Source organism: Anabrus simplex, chromosome 1 (assembly GCF_040414725.1).
Source record: "Anabrus simplex isolate iqAnaSimp1 chromosome 1, ASM4041472v1, whole genome shotgun sequence".
NCBI classification, from domain to species: domain Eukaryota; kingdom Metazoa; phylum Arthropoda; class Insecta; order Orthoptera; family Tettigoniidae; genus Anabrus; species Anabrus simplex.
Window position 1 is genome coordinate 1,222,053,801 of NC_090265.1, and position 26,097 is coordinate 1,222,079,897.

A 26,097-nucleotide genomic window follows, 5' to 3' on the forward strand; every position below is an offset into this window, starting at 1 on the left:
CATTATTTGCATGAATGGTTCAGAAGTTATGACCATTTTAGACTGTAGTGGTAATTCGGTCCCTGTTGTCTGCTGGCAAGTTGCCTCTACCTCACCGATAGAGGTGCTAGTGTCGCTCCAGCTATCAAGTGGATGAACTTTCCTCTTATTAGAGCCTCGCGACTGTATATATTAGACTGTGTTTATAGTATATTTTGGGGCAGTGCCAAGAAGCTGGGAAGCAGAAATGAGCTTGTCAGGGCTGAGAAGAGATGGATGTTGAAGAACAGAGATTGATGAGGAGAGAGCCTGTCTATTGGAAAATGTGGAGATTGTCCTTGCCCCTTTGTGTTTTCATTTTTGTCCTTGTCTTCTATTGCTCCTCCTTCCTTCACTGACCTATCACTGTGTTCATTCTACTGTATTATACATTCTGTTTACTGTTCCTGTCTTTGTACAACTTGTAAAAATGCTCCTATATTACACCATAAGAAAATCACTGATTACTTGGCATGTAACAAGGTGCATTGCCAACTCATCTATAGTCTGATCATTGCCACAGACAGGGTGGTGTTGAGCTGACTGACACATTTCAGCCTTTAATCTGGTACATGCACAGCAACCTGTCATTGCAGGATGGGGAAGGATAGAGGAGAAGATGCCTTTTTGTATAACTTGGTCCCAATGAAGCAATTATACTACTCCTGTTTGTTGTTATTACTAAATGGGGTCTGTGACAGCAGTACAGTATTTGTTTAAACTTTATTTCAGTGCTTGTTAGCAAGGTTGAATACCGTCTCAGAATACTATATTGGCTTCAGTGAGTAAATTTGGAGAAAGTGTTAGTGTATTAAATGTGAAACATGGTGCTCCATGAACAATCTGGATGTCTGAGAACCTGAAGGGAGTTAGGGAAATTTTCTAATCCTGTTCTTGGCTCTCAGTAGATCAGCTGTTCATATTTTTGAGTGTGAATTACATTGTTATTTGACTGTGTTGGAAGACTGTATTGAACCACACTGCATAAACTGCTGTTGCACTCTCCTAAAGTGAAAATTTGCTGCGAGTTGGTGTTTTGGGAATTGTAGACACACATTTCTTTCAAGAAGACAACGGAGAAGCAAATGGTTAATGCAGATTGTTATTTGACTATGTTGGAAGACTTTGTGAAGCACATTTCTAATGGCTTGGCATTGACCTCAAAGCCCTCTCTTTCAAGAAGGATGGAGCAATAACCCACACTGTACAAAACAGTACGGCCATTGTTTTCAAATTGTTCCTAGCTTCATTTGCTTGAAAGCAACCTTGACTTTGTTTATGTTCATGGGTCTTTCAACAGCATTGGTGCTGGTATTGGTGGTTGGGGAAATTCCTCTCAAATTTCAAAACTCTTCTCAAAGTAGCTTAGCTGGGATTCTCTCACTTTCTTCCAGTTGACCTGAAAATTCTCCATTTCATCATCAATGTTTCAGGAATATTGGATGTTTCTCTTTTCTTGTCTTGATTTGACGAGGTTTTCATAAAGATCTCCATACCTGTTGGCTTTTCTTCTTCTAAATGGGTGTTTTGTATACATTTCTATGAGACTGTATTTTATTGTTCAGAAACTCACTGCTTCTGTCTTGTGTACCATATCATTTTATGTTATTGTTCCAAAGTTATGTATTCTTGTTGATTTGTCATCATCTGGAATTCATTGTTCCATGGGTGATGCATGTGGTTTCATTGGCAGCTAACATCTACTGTGAGGAAGCAGAAAAACATTGTCAGTTAAATTACTATTGAGTCTTTGCCAATGAACAGAAATCCACCTGTAACTACAGATCCAGCAACAACACAGTAGACAATGTCTGCATCCTTGTGTTCATGGGGATTACAAGGAATTCCCAGAACACTAATATGAATAATTTATATTCATTCTCCACTCCCTAACCTAAACCTTCATAAAAATGAAAGGAAATAGGTAATCTTTTTTCTGCACCACTGATTTACAATTTACTGTCAAATTAGTAATCATAAAAATTCCTGAATTTTTGGTTAATATTTTACCTTCTGTTTGTCCAATTCTTGTCCAGTTTCTCTACAGAATGGGGTCTGAATTGAGATGAATCTTTGTAGTGAGTTTCTATGACTGGATGCCTTTCCTGATGTCAGCCTCTTCAGACAAGTTAATGAAATGAAACAAATGACATGCCACATGATAGTAGGAAGGGAGAGGGTGAAATGCAATGCTGGCACATAGCCTACTCCTGTTGAATGGCACCATGGAGTCTGCTTGAAGCTTAACATCTCCATCTGATGGATGAATTATCATCAACAGCATCTTATGCCTCACTCCATATGAACACTGTGGAAAGTTTTAGAATTTAATCCAGGCTAGTCTAGTGATTATAAATTGTATACCACCACCTCTTCTACCCTGTTGGCCAACATTTGTTTGACCGATGGGACTCGAACTAGCTAACCATTGTGTAAAACCCTATAGACTTTATGCCCTAACAATCATGGTAACAAGGCAGGCTGTTAATATTTTACCTTCTGTTTATGAATATTTTACCAGGTCAGTCAAAATTGTCAATTTGTTTGTGAACTTTTCTGTTCGATATTGTTAATCCTTTAGAAATAGGAAAGGATTTCCGCCTATCAATACTTATTTATTGCACTTAATATGCTACAGTACCGGTTTCGATGATTGTTGATCCTGTTAGTCAGGAACTGAGGAAAGGAACAAAATTCACCATATATCCTTTTTTAAAATCCTCTATGGCTGGTTGAATTACTGTCTTTCGCAATATTGTGTTGTTATAAGTTTAGATTAAATTTCTAACATCTAAATGAAAAAATCAAGAGAGCATACTTTGAAAGTGAGTAACTAAATAGTTAATCTGGCTATTAAGAAAAAAAATTGCATACTTTATTACCTTTTTTTTTCTTACCTTACAGGGGAGAAACGACCTTCACGAGTTCGAGCTGATGTGTCTATAAACTTGAGTGTACGCCCTGAGATCAAGGCTGAATGGGAAAATCTACGCAAGCATGATGTTTGCTTTCTAATCACTGTTAGACCGACTGTGTCAATAGGTAATTTTTTTCTTGTATCCTTGGTTGAAAATTAAAGCATGTCTTTGCTTGCATATAACACACTCTGGCATTGATACTATATCATAGGGAATATAATAAATACATACAGCATTGGCAATGTTGTTTGGGTGACATAGCCATGAGTTTGCATTTGGTAGATACTGGGTTCAGTCAATCAATCATCATTGATCTGCACTTAGGGCTGTGGCCCAGCTAGCAGATTTCCTTTTGGTTGTTTACCTAATCTTTTCTTAAGTGATTTCAAAGAACATGGAAATTTATCAAACGTTTCCCTTGATAAATTATTCCAATCCCTTACACCTCTTCCTATAAATGAATGTTTGCTCCAATTTGTCCTCTTGAATTTTAACTTTATCTTCATATTATGAAATTTCCTATTTTTAAAAGCTCAGTTCAAGCTCATTTGTCTACTAATGTCATTCCACGCCATTTCTCCACTGACAGCTCTGAATATACTGCTAATTAAATTTATTACATATGACATACTGCTTGGTTGAGCATCTCGTCTCCTTACTCCCAAGTCTCCCTAGACCAAAGTTTGCAACATTTTTGTAATACTCCTTTGTCGGAAATCAACCAGAAAAAACATGCTACTTTCCTTTGGATCTTTTCCATTTCTCGTATCAACTAGTCCTGGTGTGGGTTCCATACCCTGGGAACCATATTCTAATTGGGGTCTTACCAGAGACCCCGTGAAGATCATTCCTTATATTAACACCTAGGTACTTAATGTGAACCCCATGAGGTAGTCACCCCATCAACACAGTAATTAAAACTGAGAGGACTTTTCCTCTTGGCAGAACTTACAAACTGACTTTTATCCCATTTACCATTATACCATGTTTGCTGGTCTAGGTACCCCTGCAGTCACTCACCTCCCTGTAACTTGTTTACAACTCTGTATAGTATAACATCATCCACAAAATGCCTTGTTACATTACAGGATCAGATAATGCTTCACCTACTCTAATTCGAATCTCACTGTTAGCACCCCTGAAGATGGTTTTGTAGTAGTTTCCCATTTCCCTAACCCTGTTCTATTCCAGACCTCTCTGTGTCAGTGTAATAGGAGAAAAAAATAAAAAAACAATATATAATACATTTTTTTAAAAGAAACATGAAGGGGTTTTATTTCTAAAATTACCTCAGAATTTCAATTTCCATCATGTCTGATAGGCCCACCAATGAAACTCTAATTTTTTTTTAAGTTTCCTTAGTGTGACTCTCATGAGTGCAGTTTTTATATGAAATAAATTTCATTTAGGATCCGTATTGACAATTATGTTATATAAGTTGAAATACTAGTATATTGGTTCCACCTACTCAATACCTGTAAGTTTATTTAAAATTCAAAGTTGTAAAAACATCATATTAAAATGACAGGATATGTTTTGCCTGCATTAGGCCATCTTCAGCTTCCCTCTGTGGGTGGGGGCAGTAGAATAACACCCACGGTAACCCCTGCCTGTCGTAAGAGGCGACTAAAAGGGGCCCCAGGGGCTTTGGAGCGTGGGTTGGCGACCATAGGGCCCTTAGCTGAGTCCTGGCACTGCTTCCACTTACTTGTGCCAGGCTCCTCACTTTCATCTATCCTATCCGACCTTCCTTGGTCAACGCTTGTTCTTTTCCGACCCCGCCGCTATTAGGTTTGTGAGGGCTAGGCAGTCTTTCATTTTCACGCCCTTCATGGCCCTTGTCTTCCTTTGGCCGATATCTTCATTTCTCAAAGTGTCGGACCCCTTCCATTTTTGTTTTTCTCTGATTAGTGTTTAATAGAGAATGGTTGCCTAGTTGTACTTCCTCTTAAAACAATAATCACCACCACCACCACCACCACCACCTTCAGCTGTCTAGAATTAACTTGAAATTAATATGTATTAAAAGTTACAAAACACGAATAACATTCACACTCATATACAGTACTTATGAATTAAAATAAGTGCATGTTGAATTATCATCACTTGAAGAAGTAGCTAGATGTAATGTGATGAGGTCAGAACAGTTCTAATAACAAATGATGATGATTTAATTAAGTGTGTACAAATATGATATAACGCAAACACAGAACTGTTATTTCATATCACAGAACATGGCCGGACAGCAGTTGATTTCCACTGAATGGTCTGGCTGGCATTAAATCAATTTGATTTATATTTGTGAATTCGTAACATTTTAGAAATTTTTATATTAAGTGGAACAACAAATTGACTGTATCAACTGTCATCATTTTTGGATGAAACAGATTTTGAGGACAGAAGAAACTTTTAGTTACATCATTGTCATTTATTACATAGAACTGTTCTGACTTCATCAGATTAAATCTAGCGACTTCTTCATCTGATGATGATTCAACATGCACTTATTTTAATTTATAAGTACCGTATATCAAATGAGTGTGAATTTTATTCATGTTTTGTAACTTTTAGTGTATTAATTTCAAGTTAATTCTAGATAGCTGAAGATGGGCTAATGCGGCCGAAACATGTCCTGTCATTTTAATACGAAGGTGGATCAAATATAAACAGGGATTTGAATGTACTGCTGCCGTTAGTAATAATTCTGAGGTGGGGCTTTGTCAGGATGTTGGTGGGGGATGTCTGGAGAATGGGTTTGCACTCGTGGAGAGGTGGGCTGCTTCAGTATGCCGTGACTGAGCAAGAGGTGCACACATCTGTTGTGCAAAGCATCATTATCAAATTTCTCGCACAGAGGGCACCAAACCTTTCGAAATTTTGAGATGGATGACGCACATTTTGGGGAAGAAACACTTTCACAGACTTGAGTGTATGAGTGGCTAAAAAATTTGTGGTAGGAAGAGTAGCTGTGGAAAACATTGTTGCCATTCATGTCATTATTGGTGAAGATCTAAGAATAAAAATTTAGTAAATTATTTTAGCCGTAGGAATAAGTTATGGAAGTGTTCAAACCATCATCCGAGAAACTCCATTTCAGAAAATTGCCTGCCAGGTGGGTTCCTTATCTCCTCAACCAGGCAGAGACTGCAGCGTGGCTATGAGGAGGAAGGAGAGGATTTCTTGCATTGTATTGTGACTTGTGATGAAACTTGAGTGCATCATTACACCCCAGAGTCAAAGCAAGCAAACATGGAGTGGTGGCAAAAAGACTAAGCTGGTCTTGTCAAGACCAAAACACGCCCATCTGCTGGAAATGTGCTTGTAACTGTTTTCTGGGACACTATGGGAGTTTTGCTGGTGGATTTTCTTCACAAACAAAGGACAATTAATGCAGCCTATTACTGTCGCATTTTGTATGAAGCAAAAGCTGCGTATCGCAATGAGCAACACCGGCAACCGATCCGAAACATCATTCTTCTCTATGGCAATGCAAGGCCACATACTGCCGCTTTAACGCGGGAAATACTGGAGGAAATTCACTGCACACGTCTGGAACACCCTCCGTACAGTTCAGATTTATCGCCCTGCAACTACCATTTGTTTGGACCACTCAGATAAGACCTAGGAGGACAGCGGTTCAATGATGTAAGTGTAGAAGATTTTGTACACAACTGGCTCTGCATACGTCCCTCTTCTTTCTATCAGGATGGCGTCAAAAACTTACCAATCCGATTGAGAAAATGTGTATCGAAGGCAGGACACTGTATAGAAAAGTGATCTCTATATGTGTAATTATTTTGGTTGATGCAATAAATTTAAGAAAATAATTCCCGTTTATATTTGATTTGCCCTCGTATGATGTTTTTACAATTTTGAATTGTAAATAAACGTGTAGTTATTGACTAGGTGGAACCAATATACTAGTTTTTCAACTTACATGCAATTTTTATTGTAAAAGTTCATCTTACTTTTTGTTGGATAGATACTCCTTATACAACGAATGCTAATGCTTTGCTGTACTGTAATGCTCTGCACTTCTAGAATATACTATTGTGCTTTAGTTACTTTTGAGGACATACCATATATGTTCAGGATTAATTGAACTTACATTAATGCTAAGGATAAATTCACCTCCTCCACTAGGGGTTCCTCATTCTATTTTCTCTTTGCCCCACCTAGTGCTGTGTGCTGAGTTTCTCTACTGTGCCCCTATACATGCTTTTTTAATATCACAGACTGTTCAGCCCCACCTCCATAGTGTAATGGTTAGCACTAATAGCTGCCATCGTCGAGGGCCTTTATTCGATTCCTGGCACTGTCAGAAATCTAAAATTGGCAAGAGGGCTAATATGTGGTTAAATAAGTACATGCAGCTCACCTCCATTGGGGGTCTGCGTGAAAAGAAGTGCACCACCTCGGGATGAGGACACAAATTTACATCTGCCCTAATATCTGCTTTCCATGGTTTCCTCTATTGCAAACGGCCAAGGTATATGAACAGTGACACTAATCAAAGTGGTACAACTTTTTACCTCACCTAACAGGAAAAATTATATCTCATTTAATATTGCATTGATCAGCAACATCGTCCACCAAATCCTGTGCAAGAACTGCCCTGATTTCGGTATTGGTTGCAGTTCTAAATTGTTTTTCACACAATTGTAAAACTACAGAAAAACATATAAACTACTCAACAACTGTTCATAGTTGCCACATGTCACCTTCTACAGGAATGATATTAATTCATGTACTCCGTTTAAGTTCTTAATACAATACTGTAGATTACCTGCACCTACTTCATTCCTTTTGCTGAGAAACCTCACGATTGCATACCAGTTCATTCTTGAGTTCTGAGCAGAGCTAGACCTGAACATTATATGGCTCACATTGTTCTCTTCTCTCTGTCTTCCTGTTCATCACTAACTCGCCTGCAAATCGTTAGCCATTCCCTCCAAAATACTTGCCAACCTACATTATCGTCTCATGCTAAACTCTTCTTCCTCTCTGATAATTTTTTTTCTTTCTTTTCTTATTGTTGTACTGTACACATCACTTTGCACTCCTTGTGTAAGCTATCCTTCCTACCTAGTTCTCTTTACTCAGCCTGGCTATTTTCTACTTTCGACAATCTAAATAAAGTTAAAAATTTCATGATTGTTCCGTATTGAATAGAGAAATATACAATATTAAATAAAAGGAAGGATCCACCTTTTAATACTCTCTTATTAAATTGAACCAACTTGTAACTTCTATTTGGTTCAACTTAATAACAGAGTATTGAAAGGTGCATCCTTCCTTCTATTTAATGTTGTATAAATAAAGCTCACATATTTTTCAGGTACAAAATATAATCATCGAGAGCCTTTCATACCTCAGGTTGGATTGACATATGTACGAGGTTGTGAAATTGAAGGTATGCTGGACCAGAATGGACGTGTCATTGAGGAAGGCCCAGAACCTAAGCCACAACTACCTGGTGAACGTCGTACATTCCGTGTGTGGCTGGATTGTAACCAGTACCGCCATGACATGGATCAGGCTAGTCAAGGCAAAGAAGTAGGTTTCTGTCATTGAATGCTACAGTATTATATTTTGTGATGCTCTGATTATTATAACTTTTATAACAGTGAAATCATTTTAAAAATTATAGAAAATATTTTCTATTTGTGTCATCAGGTATGGAATAAGTACTCAGGTATTAGGATAGTCATTTTCTGTATTGTTGTTAACATTGATGCTTTCACAGCCCGTACTTGTAGACATGATATAGGCTTTTGGGCTCGTGCCGGGTCCAGAAAACAAGGTGAAACTCTATACGTTTCGCAGAGAACTTTGTTCCGCATCTTGTGAAGGCCTAAAGAGGTTCACCTTGTTTTCTTGACACAGCATAAGCCCAAAAGCCTATATCATGTCTTCCTCAAAGACATGATACTGCATAGGCTTTTGGGCTTATGCTGTGTCAAGAAAATAAGGTGAAATTCTTAACATTTCGCAGGGAATTGTGCTCTGCATCTTCAGAAGAAATCTCGACTGTCCATGAGAAAGGCTTCTTAACTCTCTTGGTGCCGGGCGGTAGTGCGAGCATCCGCCCTTTAAATTGCCAGAGCCGATCTGGTCGGCCGTTAACAATCCAGTCGGAAGTTGCCAGAGCCGATTACATCGGCCGGCTTAATATTCTGTGATATACGTAATTTTGAGGCAACCTATAGTGAAGTGCATACTTTCGTTACAACCTGTAGTAAAGGGGCTACACGTTATTGTGTGCCTGGCCTTGCTTTGGCAGTTCTAAGAGGGTGTTATACCTTTCACAAGAGTCGTTTCCTGTGTTTACAAATACCGCTAACTGGTTAGTAAGAGACTGCTCCTTGCAGTGAGTGGATTCGTGACAGGAAAATGGCATGTTATTCACGTGATAATTTTTCAGCAGGTATTGATGACAATAAATTAATGCAGTATTTAGAACAGTGCGAAGTTAACGCTGATGATTTATCGGATAGCGATAGGGAATTTAGTTCAGAGAGTAGCGACGAAATTATACCGGACACGTCCGCGGAATCACCGCAGCTAAAGAAGAGACGTTTAATTGTGTCTAACAGCACTAAAGCTACTCTGAACATGGTGGTAGATGAAACTAGTGATAACGAATATGATGATGATGATGTCTCTGGAGAACATTTTGTGGAAATTTGTCCCAATGAACCCGACAACATTCCTCAACCTCCTGCCTCCTTCAAGGAAGTTCTTGGACCTAAACATGCCCTACCGTCTGATTCTCCGCCCATATCGTACTTTAATTTACTTTTCACTTACTCTCTGCTAAACCTTATAGTCACATATAGTCCTCTATTATTACCTAAATGCCAAGTGTAGCGTGCCTGCCTCTCACCCGGAGGTAATGGGTTCGATTCACGCCCAGGTCAAGAATTTTCGCCTGGTCCTGAGGGTTGGTTCGAGGTTCACTCAATATAAGTGACTCTAAGTGATTGCAATTGAGAAGATATCTGAGGGTGAGAGGACCCCGGTCTGGAAAACCAAGAATAATTACTGAAAGGATCTGTCTCACTGACCATGATTCACCTCGTAAAGTGCAGGTACCGAACTGAGCAGCGGTCGCTTAGTAGGTCAAAGCAAATCACGGCTTTAGTGCCATATATTTCTTAATTTCGTAAATTCTGTTGTATTGTAAAATTATTTTTCTAACATCTACAACTGAAAACGAGAAACTATTTTTTCTGAAAACAAAAACTATAATATCAACTACTATTTTTTAATTATTTAATAATTCAGAATTATTTTAATACTGTGTTGTCCGCACGTAGAAATTTTGTTGTCAGTATTTGCCAAACATCGATACATACACGCGAATTTTATCGGTGAGTAAAGTTGTCTTGTTTTTATTAGTGACATATGTTAGAATTTTTATTTTTTACGTTTTTATATTTCTCCTTCAAATTAGTTATTCTATAGAATTGTATTTAGAAATACATTATACATAATTACGTATATTCTTTTGTATCGTAAATTATTTTTTCAAAGTAGATATTGAGAGAGAAAGTGCGAAAATATTTTTCTCTTCCTAAAAATAAACGTTATCGACAACTATAAATCAACAATAAAACGTTTTTGACTCTTTTTATCACTCCAAACCAGTTTCTTATTCTACGTAGTCGATATGTAGAAAATTTCATGCCAGTATTTGCTATACACCGGTAGATATACGCGAATTTTAAAATACATGTGTTTCCACTGAAAACGGCCTGGCACTTTACAGCAGTAGAGTGGAGGCGGAGCTCTGGCCTCTTCCAGCTGATGGGGAGCGGCCGATTAGATCGGCTCTTGGCTCCAAGAGGGTTAAACAATGACACTTTAAATTTGGACGTTATAATAGAAGTGAAAAAATGGTACGTTCATTCGCCACCAGATGGCTCCCAGGACGTGGCAATGCTAGTATTCGAAGTGGAAGCTGACCGAACCATTACAAACAGACTATGCAGTTCACATAACGTGTTTGCATAACACATGACATTGGCAGGTGTATGGCATAGACACAAGCCTGGAATGAAACATCTGGCGACGAGGAACGTACGAATTTGAAAACACAGAGACGAAATAACAATAGTGAAGGGACTGGGAAGGGAACTACCTACGTAAATTCTTAATGGCTGGCAACCAGGTATTACTTAATTGATAGCCGGTGTCCCTGTTGAAATTGTTAGGATTTCTACGTATTTCCACAGCTTCCCATATAATCCTGGATCTGTAGTGTGTAGTGTGGGTAAGAGCTCGAGCATCTTGGAACATGACATCATGACACGATGATAGGGTGTGCTCAGCTATGGCCGATTTGTCTGTTTGGTTGAGACGAATAATTGTGATGGTTCGGTCAGCTTCCGCTTCGAACGCTAGCACTGCCACGTCCTAGGGCCATCTGGTGGCGAATGAACGTACCATTTTTCCACTTCTATTATAATGTCCAAATTTAAAGTGTCATTGTTTAAGAAGCCTTTCTCTTGGACCGAGCTCGATAGCTGCAGTTGCTTAAGTGCGGCCAGTATCCAGTATTCGGGAGATAGTAGGTTCGAACCCCACTGTCGGCAGCCCTGAAAATGGTTTTCCGTGGTTTCCCATTTTCACACCAGGCAAATGCTGGGGCTGCACCTTAATTAAGGCCATGGCCGCTTCCTTCCCACTCCTAGCCCTTCCCTGTTCCATCGTCGCCATAAGAGCTATCTGTGTCGGTGTGACGTAAAGCAACTAGCAAAAACCTTTCTCGTGGACAGTCGAGATTTCTTCTGAGGATGCAGAGCACAGTTCCCTGCGAAACATTAAGAATCTTACCTTATTTTCTTGACACGGCATAAGCCCAAAAGCCTATACAGTATCATCTCTTTGAGTACGGGCCGTGAAAGCATTAATGTTAAGAAAACTTTCTCATTTTATTCCTTGTTTTTTTTCAGTCGTGAAATTGAAATGGATGGGAAGGATACTATCAAATTTCAGGCTATTACCTTGCCAAATAAGTGTCTGTTTGTGGTTTTATTTTCAGTGTATAATTACTTTGTCACTTACAAGATAACATATGAGTAACAACACAGTAAAGGTTTCCACCTATTCAATACAAAATATATTCACAATATTTTTAAATTACATTGGAACTAGTTTCGACCCATCTAGGGTCATCATCAGCCATATCAAAGCAAAGATCACTCTTGACGAAATCCTAAGAACATGTTAATTTTAACAGTAAGATTATTATGGAATAACAAGTGAATGTGGTAAATGAACTGAGATGTTAGTATGGGACAGGTGAGTAATAGCTAATAAATATACAAGGAATATACATAAGAGGTTTGGAACAAAGTATAAAAGGGGGTTAGTGTTGTAAAAATGATATAATCATGGAAAACAGTAAGTTCTTATAATGAAGAATGCAATGTGAAATGACACATATAAAATTAAAACTAATCCTCAATAATAACTTCTTCACTTTCGACAATGTCATATATCAACAAGATGGTTTGGCAAGGGGGTCACCGGCCTCAGGTATCTTAGCAGAAATATACCTGGATTTCCTCGAATACACCAAAATTGACAATGAATTTGAAAACATTCTCTTTTGGGCCAGATATGTTGATGATGTCTTTGTAATCATGAATGAGAAATCAATTAACGCATCTACCACCCTCTTAAGACTCAACAATATTGATCCTCATATCAAATTCACACTAGAATCCGAATCAAATCTAAAAATCAACTTTCTAGATTTAACCATCACTAGAAACTCAGATTCTTTCAGTTATAAAATATTCAGGAAACCCACTCAAACAGCCTCCACCATTCGCCAAGATTCAGTGCACCCCCAGTCCCACAAACGAGCCACATACAACAGCCTAGTTCACCGAGCCTTCAGCATACCTATGTCCAAGAAAGATCTAAAGAACGAAATCAACACAATCCACGGAATCGCAAAATTCAACGGCTTCAGCAACCATTTTATAGAAAGGATAATCAATAAACACAAATATCGTCCAAAAACTACCCTCAAAAAAGAAACAACTAAACCTCTTTTTCCACCTTCAAGTTAACGAATATCTTTAAGAAACAAGGCGTTAAAATAGCCTTCAAAACCAACTATAAGAACATGAACGTTTTACACAATACTTCACACATCAACAGGACCAGCAGTTTTTTAAAATCAGGAGTTTATAAGATCAAATGTAACACCTGTGGAAAAACCTACATCGGGCAAACCGGTAGAAACTTCAATATCAGATACCACGAGCACACTAACGCAATAAAATACAACAGGTTTTCAGCCATCGGCCAACACATGCAAGATTATAACCATAATTTCACCAATATCGAACAATACATGGACATCCTCGTATTAGCAAACAAGGGCCCTTTACTCGACATAATGGAAAATTACTACATACACCTAGACCAATACTTTATCGCCAGTCACAATCTCAATGAAATCTCAGAAAAACCCAACATACTCTTCGATCTATTTATCACTTTCCTCAGAAACAATAATGCAGCCAACCAAAACTCAATCCTAAATTTAATCAAAGGTACTTTTCCAAGACAATTACCCTTTCTCCCGCACCCTTCAGCCCCACCTTAAGCCCTCTTCCCCTCCCAAACCACTTCCACTCTTCCTAAGCCATATATAATTTTATATGTGTCATTTCACATTGCATTCTTCATTATAAGAACTTACTGTTTTCCATGATTATATAATTTTTACAACACTAACCCCCTTTTATACTTTGTTCCAAACCTCTTATGTATATTCCTTGTGTATTTATTAGCTATTACTCACCTGTCCCATACTAACATCTCAGTTCATTTACCACATTCACTTGTTATTCCATAATAATCTTACTGTTAAAATTAACATGTTCTTAGGATTTCGTCAAGAGTGATCTTTGCTTTGATATGGCTGATGATGACCCTAGATGGGTCGAAACTAGTTCCAATGTAATTTAAAAATATTGTGAATATATTTTGTATTGAATAGGTGGAAACCTTTACTGTGTTGTTACTCATATGTTATTCTCAGTTCAATACGGACCAACAACATGAAATTTATAACCCTTAACTTACAAGATATTCACTTGATTATTATAGGATGTATACGAGACATTTAACATCCTCATGAGACGCAAACCCAAAGAGAACAACTTTAAAGCAGTTCTGGAGACAATCCGAGAACTTATGAATACTGAATGTGTGGTACCAGACTGGTTGCATGATATTATCCTGGGTTATGGTGATCCTGGTGCAGCCCACTATTCAAGGTATGGCATCTCTGTACATCTTGCTTCATTATTTCTTGGACCTTTCATCGCAGCATTTATCTTTTATTCTCTTTTATAAAATACCAGCCAAGTACTTAAAAACCTTGAACTATTGCTCTGCCCTTCAGCTATCAAACTAACTGCACCCTCAAATTCATGGACAACTTGCAACACCTTTTACACACAAGGAGGCTTGGCACACCCTCTTCTTTTAATCTTTTAGCCCTAAGAGTAATTTACACGATAGTAGCTGGATATATGACTGGTCTTTGGTGACTGCAAAGAGTCACTGTCCTTCACTGTTTATATGGTGTTAGCAACAGCAAAGACAGTTGAGGTGGACAAGCTGGCATCCAGCTGAACTTTGCCGTATGATGTCCAAGGATAGAAGAGAATTAAATCAAAAGGCACTGAGATCTTCTGCTTTGGTTTTGTGGAATGAGTTATTGAGTTGTTTATCAAGAAGAAAAGGATGAAACATATGGGTGTGAGACTGGATGGGTATAGAAGAAAACTCCAGGAGCTTCTGCTGGTATTGTATGAGAGCTATACTACCAGGATCCCCAGGAGTATAAAGCTTTGATGAGGCTTATACCAGCCAAATTTGCTGAACCATTGCATATTACATTTTTAAAACTTTTTTTGGACATATAATGAGAATGCAGGATTTAAAAATTCTGAAACAACTGGTACAGTATAATTGTGACTAAAAAAATACCACAACAGGCTGAAGATGGATCAGAGAAATAAGAAAGGATCTGAATGAAGTTGGCCTTACACCAGAAGACACCCACAGATAAGATTAAATTAGACAAAAGAATCCAGGACACAAAGATCCCCTTGACACTCTCAAGAAACAAACTCACAACGCAAATATTTTCAACACCAGAAAGGGAACGGAGATTGGAACACAGAAAAAAATACTGGGAGGGCCGCAAATTCCAAAAAGTCCCTTTAAGTGACTTGTATAATGAACTCGCTAAAATGATCCCATGTAGTCATAAGATTGAAAGTACAAGAAGAAGAAATGGGTAAATAAATCAACAAGTACAGTAAAAATAATGCTGATTGTAGTTTGTGTACTGAATACTGTTACTGTTTGTAATAAAGGTGACTGTGCTCTCTGAGTTGCTGCTACTTTTGTTCTGTTTTATTCTGTGTGCACACTAATAGTCTTTTTCTTCAATTTCCATTTATTGTATGTTGGCTGGCAATTTCTAATTGATATATAATCTAATATATTTTTTGTTTTTTGTTTTGTTTCCAGAATGCCAAATGAGATTGCTACTGTTGATTTCAATGATACATTCTTAGATATGGATCATCTGAGGGCTAGCTTTCCAGAACATGAAATTCGTGTTAAGACGGATAGTCCTTGGAAATTAGTACCTCCATTCAGGTAAGAGGGAAGGTGGCTGATATGAAATTATATAGCTAGATAAATAAATTATAAAAAGGAGAAGAAGAGAGAAAAAAAATCCTCAACAATGATGTGAGAGATGTATACATGGATGCCTGACACAAAAAATAAAAATGTGTTGCCATGTCTAACATCTGTTTCATAGGGGGTAGTTCTGTGTAAGCTGATGCTATGGGGGTTATAATCTTCAAAATGTTATTTTATTGCATTCGTAAATTGCTCTTCCCATTGTCATTTTATCCAGCCTCTCTTATTGCTTGCATTCTTCCTATAGGGACAATATTAAATAATAACAACTACAATAATAGTAATCCCCCAAGCGGTGCGCAGCCGTGTGCTTGCATCTGGGAGATAGTGGGTTCGAATCCCACTGTCGGCAGCCCTGAAGATCCTTAAGGCACTGAAGTCTAAACGGTCTGACACCGAGGTTAGCCGGTTTGAGACCCATTGGTCGAAAAAAATTTCACCATCAGAATGTTGGCCGGCAGGGCAAGGAAGGTGGTGGTATACAATTTCTAATCACTAGATTGCGTGCCAAAAGTGTGGATTAAATTCCAAACCTCTCCACAGTGCTCATATGGAGTGAGGGCACATGACGCTGTTGATGGTGATTTGTCCATTGGATGGAGACATTAAGCCTTGAGCAGACCCCTTGGTGCTATTCGACAGGAGTAGGCTATGTGCCGGCACCAGGTTTCACCCTCTCCTTACTATCATATATCATGTCATTCATTTCATCTCATTAACTCCTCTGATAAGGTTGACGTCACGAAGGGCATCCGGTCATAAAAACCCGCCACGACAGATTTATCTCACCTCATACCCGACCCCGTAGGGAAACAGGACAAGGGTTGGACAAACAAACATTTTAACTTTTTTATAACCTTCATTTGTTTGTTATCGTTTAGTTGAATGACAGGGGTATCCACCTCGAAGGTTCATGTTCAGTGTATTGAGATTTTAATATATTTCATATTAATGTTGACAAGATGGACGTTCATGTTTAATTGACCTTTGAATGTGATACATTTGTTGTCAGTATGGATCAATTTACTATTGACCATTATGGTTAAGATTATCAGTTATCATAAAACACTTCTTACCATCAATAAAAGGCTATGGCTTCATTCATTAACGCTTAGTTCTAAAATTCTACCTGGCTTATTTGAACTATTTTCAGATCATTTAAAGGCTCTAGCTGATTGGATACCAAAAAGAGAAACTGACTGATTTCTTGAATAAAACTCACTAGAAGTGGGGAAACCTCCAGCCGTTCGTTATAAAGTTGGATCCCTTTTTATTCAGTTCCTTGACCCAGAAAACTTGAGGTGTTTTGTATCAAAACTTAAATTATGTGAATTTTACTGCATACTTTTGTAACAAGTATCTTGACATGGTGATGGCTGGTATGAAGAAAGCTACTAACAGCACTTCCACTACTGTCAGTTGACAGTGGAATGGAGCATCACGAAGACCATGCTAAGTGACTTAACATCAGTATTTGTAACTTAACATCACGTGATGTCTGGCCCCATGGTGTAGGTGGCAACGCGTCTACCTGTCACCCGGTGGCCTCGGGTTCAATTCCTGGCCAGGTCAGTGGTTTTTAATTGTAAATGATTAATACCCCTGACCTGGAGACTAGTGTTTGTATCGTCCTTAATGTTCTTTTCCTCACATTGACCACTTTTCACTTCCGCCATTTACAAAAAATACATGCAGGTTCCTCACATATGGTGCAAGTAGGGGCAAAAGATCTTTCTAGGTCGATGCCCCGAACAAATAGCATTTTTTTAAAAATAAATCATGTGATTGTAATACAATGTGAGGTGTATTAGGAGCATTATTCAGCCAGTATAGATTGAGCTGTGTTCAGAGGAGGATGTGATTTGCATGTTTTTCATATTAAACAGCTAAGAAACAAAAGCAAAAAAAAGACCAAAATATGCTTTAATATTCAAGCAAATTAGTTTAAAACTGGGAAAATGAAATGGAAAATAGCTCAAAAGGGTATTACTCTTGTTTCTGTACTAGGAAAACCTACAACTTACACAAATCCAATTTTCTGTTAAAGAAATTGTCAAGAACATTCTGTTCTCTTTTTTCACACAACAGACTTTATTGCCTGTAACTACAAAATGGACTGTTATTAATATTTTTATGTAATGATTTCATTTCATTCCTAATGAGAAATAAGAAAGATTATTGGTTTCAGATTAACATTTGAGGAAGTGGAAAGTAAGAAACGGGCAGTAAATTCTGATGAACCCAAAGATGTTAAGAAGGTAATAACTGTGGAGCCTCATGTCATTCCCAACCGAGGACCATACCTCTTCAATGAACCTAAGAGGTAAGCTGAAGTGAATGGTTTTACTGCTGTAGTAACAGTATAAATTATAATTGTACAGTCTCCTCTAAGTATGACCTTACAACATAGTTAAACAAGACTGGGTTTGTAGGAGATAGTAAATGCAGTAGAGACAATACGCGACACTTCCAGATTTAGCCTTGTTAAAATGGGAGACAAGTCGCTAGTGGCGTGACCTGAAAATTTGCGTTAAATTCAAATATCAATGGAAATGTATATATGGAAATGGATAAATAAATTACATTTAGAAAGAAAGTGTTACTAAGATATTAACTTCAAAGTTGCTAAAGCAATTCTGGATAAATGAATGAAAAATTATTTAACAGGTTATTATTTAAAGACTGAAATTAGACATATAATCAAGATGTAAAATGGACTGCTGTGAAAGATCGCGAATCCTTCTGCACTTCATAGTTATTGCAGCCAAACACAGCACATATCTTTCCACTCATATTGAGAGGAGATATAAAGGAATGACACACACTACTATTTACTTATATCAACTTAATGCAAACGCATAAATAACACCAAAAACTTCACAAACAAATACACATGCTCTTATGACAGAATCAGTAACTCTCAGGTCACTCCGCTAGAGAGAGAGAGCTCTAATCGCTGTCCCTTGATATCTCTCAGAGTGTCGCGTATTGTCTCTACTGTATTTGGAGATAGGTCTTTAAATATCATAGTTTAATTCATATCACATTTCATGACCATCTGGTTTGGTTTAAGCAGGTATGTATGAAATAAATCATTACTATTTTCTTCTTTTTCTTTATTTTTTTGTGAAAGTGAAGTTCTTTTGATTAATCTTTAAAGTTTAACTTGTTTAATTTGAGGCAAGTGGAATCAGGAAACATATCATCATCATCATCATCATCATCATCAGTGTCCCACTCCAGTCACCCGGGTATGGTTAACAAGCCCCCTCCACTCCTTTCTTGTCTTTCCAGATCTGATCCATCCACCTTCTTCTCGGTCTTCCAACTGGTCTCTTTCCCTTCTCTTTCCGATTCCCTTCTTGCTACCTGTTCCTTTCCCATTCTTTTTACATGTCCGAACCATCTCAGTCTGGCTTTCTGTATGTTCTATACTAACGGTTCTATATCTCTTCTCTGATTTTAATATTTTGAATTTTATCTCTTCTTGTCTTTTTAACAAATGTTCTTAAAAATTTCATTTGTACTGCTTGGATCTTACTATCTTGTCTCTTATTAGTTACCAGCATTTCTAGTCCGTAAGTTACAATTGGTATGAGATACTGTTTACATCATGTTAATTTCATTCTCTTCAGTACTTTGTCATCCCATAAAAGCTCTCTGACTTGATGATAAAATATTCTACCTTTACTTAGTCTGATATTAATTTCAGGGTTGATTTCGTTACTTCAGTTAATAATGCTACCCAAATATGTAAACCGTTCTACCTTCTCTAACTGTTCTCCGTCTATGTTCACTTGGCTTCTCTTTTTCTCTTTTCCACAGTGCATGACTACAGTTTTCTTTTTACTAATTACCATTCCAAACTCCTTCAGATTTTCATTCCAAACGTCCAGTCTCCTTTATACTCCCTTTTCTCCCTTTTCCCAAATCACCACATCATCTGCAAATACCAAAGCATTCACTTCATCACTACTGATTCTCTGTTTTACACATTTTATGATTTCATCCATCAATATAATAAACAATAATGGCAACAGTGCACTTCCTTTCTTGAGACCTCATGTGTATAAAATATTTCAGAGTCAGCACTCCCTACCTGTACACTGCTTTTACTCTCATGATACAACATTTTTATTGTTAATTAATGATTTTGGTACATTCCTTTCCAGTAGGCATTACATGTTTTCTATTAACTGTATCATAAGCTTTTTCCAAATCCAAAATACGAAGATGATTTCCTTGTTCCTTTCCAAATGTTTTTACATTATCGTTCGCACTGTAAATGTCAAGTCTGTTTTTAATCTGTTTGGTCTAAAACCATATTGTTCTTCCTCTAACTGTGTTTCTATTATATCCCTCAGTCTTTTGTCTATGACTTTCTCCATTATTTTTAGCCCATGTGATAAATGGTTTATACCTCCGTAATTTTGACATTTCTTTCTACATCATTTTTTGAATAGTGGCACAATTTTTCCTTGTTGCCAATCTTCAGGTATCCTTTCATCCTTCCATATGGCATTGAGGGCTCTGTATAGCCACTGTAGTCCAATGCTTCCTGCTGCCTTAATCATATCAGCATTGGATTACTCTTTCCCACTTGCTTTACCTTTGGTCATTGCCTTCACTGCCCTTTCAAGTTCAAACCATGTTATAACCATAGCAAAATTGTTTGAAAATTGTTTTCAGGGTAGGGAATGAATGAGCCAGAGTCTTTCACCTTATTTTTCATAAATTTAGACTCCGGAGACATTTATTATAACATCAGTTTCAGTTTGGAGCAAGAAAGGAAATTCACACTGTTTTTATGCCAAAACCTCATCTGTTTTTATCTGTTAAAACATTTTCCAAGTACTGATTTGTAATAATACAAGGTCACTTAAAAAAGAGTTTCTGATATGCACTTTAATATACTTCAAAATATCAAAATTGCTGTTCTTTCGCTCGGTTTATTTACTTAACTGTTGGGTATTCATTTGTTGTATGATCACTTTATTAAACATATTTTAAAAAATAAGTGGCAAAAGAAAATTAGAAAATACAGTCTGTTATTCACTGTAAAACAGCTATCCTGAGATGACTGTAGATCCTAAGAACAACACCCATGTTGCTATCAGTCCTGCTTCATAAATATCTTGATGACTGTCTCAGCCTAATCCTACCCACACACGTGCACAAATTCATGCTAAGAGTATTGTGCAGAACCTCTATTGCTTGGCTTAACATCAAGTAAGAATTACATTCAAAGGAAATGATTGCCCATATTAAGTCCTGAATAGAAAGACAGAAACATAAAGAAACACAAAAGGACAAGGACAATCTCCACATCTTCAAACAGATAGGTCAATTGCTTATCTTATAGATTTATTTCTTATCGTTTGCTTCCCACGTCTATACTAAAGATCTGTCAAGATGGCCCCTTGTTGAGTGTTGATGCCTGCCCTCCTGTTGAAGCAGGAAGCAGAAACACGTTCATCAGATGCTGGGAAAAAATGGATGTAGAAGAACTGAGAGGGATGATGGGAGAGCCTGTGTATTTGAAGATGGCAATTTGTGAAGATTTGGAGATTGCCTATGTCCTGTTGTGTTTTTATATTTATCCTTGTCTCCTCTTTCTGTGCTCCCTCTTTGCACACAGCCACGTCATTGTGTTTGTCCTATTGTGTGTTCCTTTACTTGTTCCTCTCTCTATACATCACTTGAAAAATATTATATATGCAGGCAGTGTGGAAAAATTGCTGCAGCAATGTCCAGACACAGTGGGGGGGGAGGAGAGAACAGAGTATTTTTGAAATGAAACGGGACTCCGACAAGAAAGTGTGCTGTCAGTACTCTTATTCATAATGGTTATGAATGAAATTGTGAAGGAGACAAAGGGTAAGGTAAGGGTGTATTCTGCCCGAAGGCAGGTCCGAACCTCCGCAGAGGTGCGTCTGAGCTGAAGTTTACATACGGTGGGGTTGTCAGTTCCTTTCCACTCCTCCATTCTCTTACACCCCACCAACAGTGCGTGGCAACCCATCCAAATCTTGACTATGCCCAATATTGCTTAACTTCGAAGATCTCACGGGATCCGGTGTTTCAACACGGCTATGGCCGTCGGCGGAGACAAAGGGTAAAATATGAAAACATGGAGCTGAAGCTGATGCTAATGCTGTTTTCAGACTGGAGGAAGAAGGGAAGGGAATTATAAAAATAAAGATACAAAATCTTGAAATTGTGGAGATCTTCAAGTTCTTGGGAAGTGAACTGATGCAGAATGCAGTGCTGGACATGAAGATCAGTACTGGTAAAAACATTCAACAGGGAAATACATTCTTTCAGAATGTATGGAGGACGGAAGTACCAATGAAGTGTAAAGAGGTGATGTATAAGATGTACTACTGCTCAATACTGATATGTACAGCAGAGACCTGGCCACAGTGACAAGACAGGAGAATAAAATCCAGGCCAGTGAAATGAAATTTTTAAGAAGTGTGGTAGGAAAGACAAGAAAGGACAGAGTAAGAAATGAGGACGTCGAAAGGAAATCAGAGTGGGAAAAGCTTTTCAGCAGAATGGAGAGGGATACGCTTAGATGGTTTGGACATGTTAAGAGGATGGAAGAGGGTAGGATACTGAAGCAGATGATGGAAACTCAGATAGGAGGAGGGAAGGCAAGAGGGAAACCCGGACTAAGGTAGTTAAAAATGATCAAGAACAGTATAATTAGAAAAAAAAAAACCTGGATTAGAACACAATTAAGGAGAAACAATGGTGGTTGGACAGAGGAAGACGGAAAGGTGGCATAAACATCCTAACCCAGTGGTAGCTGGACTAGGGAAATGGATGATGATGCCTCTATGTGACACATTTATACGAGGGTCGAGTCGTACGTCATGACAACTGGTTTTTTTCTTCTCGCGAACAGGAGACAACATGGAAAAATCTATGATATGCATTTGGAAATATAGGGCATGGACTTATGCATAGTGCCTGAAGACAAATTCTGACTTCAGAAGATTCTTGTAGGAAAGTGACAGAACACAGGCCATTGGTAAACATTGTTTTATTATGGTATAGACAGCAAATACACAAGACTACGTACAAAGGACAGGTCTCCACTGGTTACAGACCTTTGAAATAATCACCCGAGGTTTCGACTGTATGTTGCCAGCGCTGGGGCAGGCGCTAAATACCATTCGCTGCATGTGTATTGCTAACGCCACCTCGCCACTGTTCTATAAGGCTTGGCATGAGCATCTAATGCTTCCTGCAGCTCTGCATGGCATTGGCATGCATTTCTGCCACAGAGAACTGCTATTTTAATATACAGTCGTTGCTCCTGCTTGTTGACTTCCATTTTGTGATGCTCTCACTCACACACTGAACTTGAGGGCATGCTTAGACCCACACCATTATTTACATACACCATCTAGTGGCATAATACGCAAGTACATACTGTATGTTTCCAAATACATATCTTAGATTTTCCATGTTGCTTCCTGTTCGCGAGAAAAAAATATAGTTGCCATGACTTATGACTCGACCTGCAGACTTGAATAGTCAGTATCTTTATTTCATGTTTTCAGGATAAGGTTGTTATTACAAAGAACTCCTCAATTGTAATTTTCCTTTTTGTTACCATTGTGTTAGCTTTAGAATCTTTGTCAGAAAGAAAACCAATTCTTTTTGCTTTCTCTGTATGAGAGCAAACTGTCAGCTGTTTACTGTTCCATATAATATACCAGAAAGATTTTGTAACTCTTGCTTGTTTTATCTACAGGAATGCTATTCCATTCACACCTACCCAAGTTGAAGCAATTCGTGCTGGCATGCAGCCTGGGCTCACTCTTGTGGTAGGGCCTCCTGGTACTGGTAAAACAGACGTTGCTGTGCAAATAATTGCAAACCTGTACCACAACTTTCCAGCTCAGAGGACATTGATAGTAACTCATTCAAACCAGGCTCTGAATCAGCTGTTTGAGAAAATTATGGCTTTAGATATAGATGAACGCCATCTTCTTCGTCTGGGTCATGGTGAAGAGGCACTGGAGACTGAGAAAGATTTCAGCCGGTAAGAAATTTTTTTAATGTTGTAGTAAAGCAAATCGTGTTCCACTTAATACAAAAGTCTTGCGCACTTGATAGTTTGATTATAAAATATGTAATATCTAGAAACCTTAATCTTATGAACAGATTGACAGCTTTGTGTAAAATGTTTGTGTTTTTCTCCTGAATATACTCACTCACTCACTTACTCCGTAGGCTTCTGAGAGACGCAAAGTTCCCGTGCCGATCTCACAGTCCTCTTCCATCCGTTTCGATCTTTAGCCTACTCTTCCCAGTTATCAATTTGGAGGGTCTGGTATACCTTGTTGATCTCCTTCTTCCAGGTGCTTCAGGGTCTTCCTGAAGGTCTTTTCCCATTAAGAGATCCCTTGTATACACCTACTGGTTCTCTGTTATCCTGCATCCTCAGTACATGTCCAGCCCAGTACAGTCTATTGGATTCTATCACACCCATTATAGTGTGTTGTTGAGAGAGGGTGTACATCTCATAATTAGATCTTTTCTGCCACCTTTGAGAGATAGGATCGAACAAAGGGCCAAATATTTTTCTATAAACTTTATTCTCAAAGACTTGTAACTGCTGCTGCTCTTTCTTGGTTATACTCCATGTCTTGAAACCATACAGAAGTACTGGTCGAATGATTGTATTGTAGATAATCATTTTTGCATTCCTTGTTAAAACCTTGGAGCCTAATATAGGGCTCATAGAGTAAAATGCCTTATTTGCATTCTTAATTCTGAATATGATTGGATAAATCCATTTAATCCCAGGAATACCAATGGGGTAGGTGGGTAGGAGGGTACTTTGTACCCACTACCTGGTATTTCTTCCTCTTATTTCTTTTAACATTTTAAATAAAAGCCTGTGAAATTTATTTTTGTCACTGACAATGGCACCAAATGGTGGTGTTGGTTTGCTAATTGTTACTGTATGAAACCTCCAACTGTTTATTATAAAGGCATTCGAACATGAGTGGGCATGAAGTATCCCCCAATTGGTATTTGACATAATAAATGTCTTGTTTTGTATTGTCAGTCTTTTTCTTTACTTACAGTATTGTTGGCTACGCGCAGTAATTACTGCAATAATGTGGTGAAAGTTTCTCATGAGGGTCACTGTAAGTACCTAGGTGTAGGAAAGATTTTCATGGGGCTAATCACATAAACAGGATTTTAAATAAAAGTTACAGATCTCTTTGCATGATTATGACGGTATTTAGGGGTTGTAGTAAGGATGTAAAAGGAGAGGGCATATAAGTAAGACCACAATTAGAGTATGGTTCCAGTGTATGGGACCCTTTCCAGGCTTATTTCATCCAAAAACTGAAAAAAGTCCAAAGAAAAGCAGCTCTATTTGTCCTGGATTATTTCTGACAAAAGAGTAGCATTACAAAAATGTTGCAAAGTTTGGGCTGTGAAGACTTAGGAGAAAGGAAACAAGCTATTCGACTAAGCGGTATCTTTTACAAGTAATCAGCTTCATGGTCCATATCAGAATCTGTGATCAAAAGAATTCTATAATAAATAAGACTTTCCACCTTTTTAATACTATATTGTAACCTGTTGGCAGGGTAAATAAGATAGAACCTGGAAGTGTCCTAATTCTAAAATTTGTTAGCTAAGCACTTAAACTACACATTTACACACACACAATTGCCAAGCTCACATTGTACACAAGTACACAGGACACACACACTTTTTTGATCAATTACACTACACTCACTCAGTCTCTTGATCACGCTCATTAGCACTGTCACGGTCCGCAGTCCACACTTCGGTCTCACAGCTCGGGATAGTATCCACTGTCCACTCAGTCCGTCAAACACCACTCACTGCCTCTTGTCGGTATCCAGTGTTGTCCTCCACACTGGACTGGACAGACCACGTCCTCTTCCAGCAGCTGATCCAAGACACTCACACGCATGATGACAGGTACACAGAAACAAGTCCTCGGCTCCAGCAGACTGACACCATAGCCCAGGCTGTCACTAACACACTAACTGCACTCTTCACTAACTCACTGAGTCCACACATTGGACTCACCACATCAGCTGAGCAACACCAACTAACTCAACCCGTATGTCGTGCCTGACTTAAATAACTGGGCCCACGCCATCTGGTTGCTTCCAGAAGGGGCATGCCTCCCAGAGTCTGTCCGACTCGTTGGCTGAACGGTCAGTGTACTGGCCTTCAGTTCAGAGGGTCCCGGGTTCGATTCCCGGCCGGGTCGGGGATTTTAACCTTAATTGGTTAATTCCAATGGCACTGGGGCTGGGTGTATGTGTTGTCTTCATTATCATTTCATCCTCATCACGACGTGCAGGTCGCCTACGGGTGTCAAATAAAAAGACCTGCACCT

General features: G+C 38.3%; 1 protein-coding gene across 2 annotated transcripts in view; it reads left to right on the top strand.

Moving 5' to 3' along the window:
• LOC136858203 (RNA helicase aquarius) overlaps window positions 1-26,097 on the top strand; it is a 686,829-nt gene that overhangs the window by 578,720 nt on the left and 82,012 nt on the right. For both annotated transcript variants that reach the window (XM_067137584.2, XM_067137585.2), the window contains exons 13-18: window positions 2,923-3,060; window positions 8,275-8,492; window positions 14,070-14,239; window positions 15,507-15,638; window positions 17,875-18,009; window positions 23,452-23,742. In XM_067137584.2, the coding sequence (XP_066993685.1) occupies window positions 2,923-3,060; window positions 8,275-8,492; window positions 14,070-14,239; window positions 15,507-15,638; window positions 17,875-18,009; window positions 23,452-23,742 (1,084 nt within the window). The remainder of the gene's footprint in view (window positions 1-2,922; window positions 3,061-8,274; window positions 8,493-14,069; window positions 14,240-15,506; window positions 15,639-17,874; window positions 18,010-23,451; window positions 23,743-26,097) is intronic.